This window comes from Sinocyclocheilus rhinocerous, unplaced genomic scaffold (assembly GCF_001515625.1).
Source record: "Sinocyclocheilus rhinocerous isolate Xijiao unplaced genomic scaffold, SAMN03320098_v1.1 scaffold6873, whole genome shotgun sequence".
Taxonomy (NCBI): Eukaryota; Metazoa; Chordata; class Actinopteri; order Cypriniformes; family Cyprinidae; genus Sinocyclocheilus; species Sinocyclocheilus rhinocerous.
In genome coordinates, this window is record NW_015663024.1 from 21,342 (window position 1) to 26,173 (window position 4,832).

Sequence of the window (4,832 nt, forward strand, 5' to 3'; positions counted from 1 at the left end):
ACGAATAAAAGGATATTTAATGATATGACAACAGGAGATCCAGACAGGGTAGACATCAACACACAGGATCACATTCACAATAACCGACAAACTCTAATACAAGAGACAGGAACAGATATAGGGCAGATAACGAGGGGCAGACAGGTGAGTACAATGAGGTGATTAACTCAAATGACAGCAGGAACAACCAAATAAGGACACAGAGGGAGAAACCACAATCAACAGTCCACAGGGGTGTGACAGATATATAATCTTCAGATTATCATGATATTAATTTATTTTATGCTTTGATGAATTCATAAAGCAGATCACTTAATACAATATTTTGCAGGATTTTACTTTTTTATTTCTCGTGTATACACAAGACATAAGCTCCTAAATATAGAGCTAAATAAATTAATGCTAATAAACTCTATTCAAGCCTGCAAACAGATTACTGTAGTAGTTACAGTATACCTTATTTACAATGTAAGAACTGGCTTGGCAGAAAGTCCATATTTGGCTCATTAATCAATACATTACCAGTTAAAATTTTGGAGTAATTAAGAATTTATTAATGTTTCTGAAAGAAGTCTCTTCTGCTCACAAAGGCTGCATTGATTTGCTCAAAAAGCATTGATTTGCTCATTGATTTTTCTTTGCATTCAAGAGCATACTTTTGACTCAAAACCAAATAATTCATCATATATACCTGCAATTGCATGCAAATATAACACAACAAATGCAAAATCCCAGTGATACCATTGCTAGTCATCATCATTTCTGATGTCAGTATAGTGAACACAGTATCGTTCCACATAAATCATAATAAATAAAACTGCATCATCTATATATATTTAATTAATGCAGATTAAACAGCTGATTCTGACAAATGTTACATTGTAAGTGCTCAGATGTTATAATTTAGACACACAGACATAGCAGATGTTAGTTTAAAGTGTTTATTAGTTTACCTTTTGTAGTTTTTGTCTCGTTCTCCCTCCTGTTTTTGTGTATTTAATGTTTTTTACTATTAAAATCATACGATTTCATTATGCTGCCTCAAACGCGCTCAACACTGTCGTAAACACCTACCGTGCTGCGCATTTGTTTTTTTTTTGCTGAACGAATGGAGCTCACATATTTCCCAATTTTTGTTTTTAAATTATTAATATATGGTTGCACTGTAAAAAATGTCTCCAGTAGGACAAAAACGATTCGAATGCGCTTTAATGGTGTTCAGCGCCCTCTGGAGGGATACAGGCGAGTAGCATCTGCTGCGACAGAGGTGTTTTACGACAGCGAGAGCGGTTTGCGGCAGCATCATGGCAGCGCACGGCGTGAGTTTTGAGAGCTCAAACAGCATTAAATGTAGAAAAGAGGCCCGAAGGGAAGACAGAGAGCGCGTTTTACAACAGGTAAAAGAAATAAACACTTTAAACTAATATTTAGTCCGATTAAGACTCGAAGAGCTAGCAGAATAAGAAGCGACAGCTGTATTGGACAGATCTGTTTACAAACCATTTACGTTCAGATGTCATGCATATACAGCTTGATTATGAATGTATGTCTTTATTGTGTCATTTTTGGTCTCTAAATGTCCTAACGCGTGTTTCGGACTTTAACCCTAAACATTAGCATTTTTTGCTGTATTAATTATGTAAATATATTTCATTATATAAAAAAAACAATGAAATATCGTGTCCCTTGCTATCGTTCTTAAAATAAATGACTCTTGCTTTCATATTCTGTTATAAAATGCAATATCATATCAGCATTAAATCGTGACTTGTGTCCTTTTGGAAAGAAAATTACTCTCGCTATATCTTCCTGAGAACCATCTTTTTTTTGTGAATTTTGTTGTTGTTGTTTATGTCGTTGCATTGGTTGGAGCTTCAGATACAAATGTAGAAAAAACATTGTTGAAAAAAAAATTTTTTATTCATATTTTATTCTATGTCCAAATAAAGTGGGTTCGAATATCTCATATTTCATAGGAATATTGATTTATAATTTCTTTCCCTATTGACCTGTTGTGTCTGATTAACATGATGTTTGTCCTGGTGTCTGTCCTCGACAGAAGACAAATTATGAAAATTATGCCCTGCTTTGTCTTGTTTTCATATTCTGTTATAAAATACAATGTCATATCAGCATTAAATCGTGACTTGTGTCCTTTTGGAAAGAAAATTACTCTCGCTATATCTTCCTGAGAACCATCTTTTTTTTGTGAATTTTGTTGTTGTTGTTTATGTCGTTGCATTGGTTGGAGCTTCAGATACAAATGTAGAAAAAACATTGTTGAAAAAAAAATTTTTTATTCATATTTTATTCTATGTCCTTTGTAGAGGACGCCAGGACTAAATTATATATATATATAAAAAAATAAAAAAATAGACATGAAAATGCATGTACAGGCAATTATTTATTTCATTTTTCATTTCAGTTTTTAGGTTGCAGGCTATTTTTAACCAAACTTTGTACAAAGATGACTCTCAACAGTTATGAAAGATATAACAGAATGATTTGATATACTATTTCACTATGCAAAATGTGTGCAAAATGTCCATAAATTGGTATTCCCATTTTATACAATGTATCTAGACATTGCATCTAATTTGCATATTAATGTGTTCTTGGGGCAAACCATAATGAAAAAAAAGAAGTGTAATAATGGGAGTAATAACTTGGCCCATTTTGAAAATTAGTCAGATTTAAATGATAATTACAAAACGTTATCATATTTCCCTAAGTGTGCTAAATTGAATTATTCTGTCAATATCAGTCACATTTAAAGACCAAGGAAGAGAGTGTTTATGATCAAACCTCTAAACATGTGATATCTCTGAAAAGCCCTGAATGTGCTCCGTACAGGACATCCAGACTTAAAACTGTGGCATGCATGATCTCAGAGAAATTCATTCAAATATAATGTCCTCTACAGAGGACAAAATTCTATGCCTGGGTCTCAGGAGGATATAGTATAGTATGCATTAAGTATGTATAATAAATACTGATTGAACGCTGTTTACGATGCATCAATTGAAAAATGCTGATGTGTCATTGCATTTTATAACAGAATATAAAATGTCATTTATTTTAAGAAAGATATTTATTCTTTAAATAATTGTTCTTTTTCATTTATTTTGAGTAAGAAAGCCAAGCTCACGTTTCAAGCTTTTTTTCATTAAGAGAAATATTTCATTATGAATTATACGCGTTCTCTAAAAAGTGATGTCCAGCGTAAAGTGATGATATAATTTAATCACACTAAATGAGATGTTCTCAGAATTGAAGTTAATTCATAATTTATTTCGCACAATATTCAAATCACGCACAAAACACAAGTATGTTCTCTTGCATTGTAAAAGCTGTCGGTATTTTTATTTATTTATTTTGGAACAGACACATTTCTGTTAATTGGCCACACAGTGGTTAATCTGACTGGTTGATATCGGTCAGTCTCTAGTTAGTTGTGACTCTGTCAGTCTGGATTACTTCTGTAGCTGAACTGACATTGAACTGCCTTCAGGGGGCGCAAACAGTCCACAGTGCGTTTATAGATTTATGGTTTATCCTGGAACAAAACAGGGCTTGACTTTTAGCTGATGTTACATGGTCATGTGCAAATTTGGATGATAATGGTTGTGATTAATTAATGATTAACATTTTGCAATTTTTGTTTATAGAATATGAGTAGGGATGTAACGATTAACCGCGAGCCGGTTGAAAATCGATTCAAACATGTGACGATTCAAATCGGTTGAGATGCCAAACAAATCAAATTCAATTAGGGTTAGGAGTTTTAAAACTGTGGCATGCATGATCTCAGAGAAATTCATTCAAATATAATGTCCTCTACAGAGGACAAAATTCTATGCCTGGGTCTCAGGAGGATATAGTATAGTATGCATTAAGTATGTATAATAAATACTGATTGAACGCTGTTTACGATGCATCAATTGAAAAATGCTGATGTGTCATTGCATTTTATAACAGAATATAAAATGTCATTTATTTTAAGAAAGATATTTATTCTTTAAATAATTGTTCTTTTTCATTTATTTTGAGTAAGAAAGCCAAGCTCACGTTTCAAGCTTTTTTTCATTAAGAGAAATATTTCATTATGAATTATACGCGTTCTCTAAAAAGTGATGTCCAGCGTAAAGTGATGATATAATTTAATCACACTAAATGAGATGTTCTCAGAATTGAAGTTAATTCATAATTTATTTCGCACAATATTCAAATCACGCACAAAACACAAGTATGTTCTCTTGCATTGTAAAAGCTGTCGGTATTTTTATTTATTTATTTTGGAACAGACACATTTCTGTTAATTGGCCACACAGTGGTTAATCTGACTGGTTGATATCGGTCAGTCTCTAGTTAGTTGTGACTCTGTCAGTCTGGATTACTTCTGTAGCTGAACTGACATTGAACTGCCTTCAGGGGGCGCAAACAGTCCACAGTGCGTTTATAGATTTATGGTTTATCCTGGAACAAAACAGGGCTTGACTTTTAGCTGATGTTACATGGTCATGTGCAAATTTGGATGATAATGGTTGTGATTAATTAATGATTAACATTTTGCAATTTTTGTTTATAGAATATGAGTAGGGATGTAACGATTAACCGCGAGCCGGTTGAAAATCGATTCAAACATGTGACGATTCAAATCGGTTGAGATGCCAAACAAATCAAATTCAATTAGGGTTAGGAGTTTATATGAATGTATGTCTGAGGGGAACTTACTGTCTTTAGAAAAGTTTAGATGGTATTTTTTCTATTCATCTTGCCTCTGTATAATGCATATTAAAGTTCATAAGTGCAGCGCTGCTTTGGTTTACAGC

At 33.0% G+C, this 4,832-nt stretch overlaps 1 protein-coding gene across 1 annotated transcript in view; it reads left to right on the forward strand.

Annotated features, from left to right (window-relative positions):
- Positions 1-1,235: 1,235 nt before the first annotated feature.
- The window catches only part of LOC107728743 (CWF19-like protein 2), a 25,833-nt gene continuing 22,236 nt past the window's right edge, over positions 1,236-4,832 (forward strand). The window contains exon 1 of the mRNA XM_016539029.1: positions 1,236-1,397. Within this exon, the coding sequence (XP_016394515.1) occupies positions 1,305-1,397 (93 nt within the window). The 5' untranslated portion in view covers positions 1,236-1,304. The remainder of the gene's footprint in view (positions 1,398-4,832) is intronic.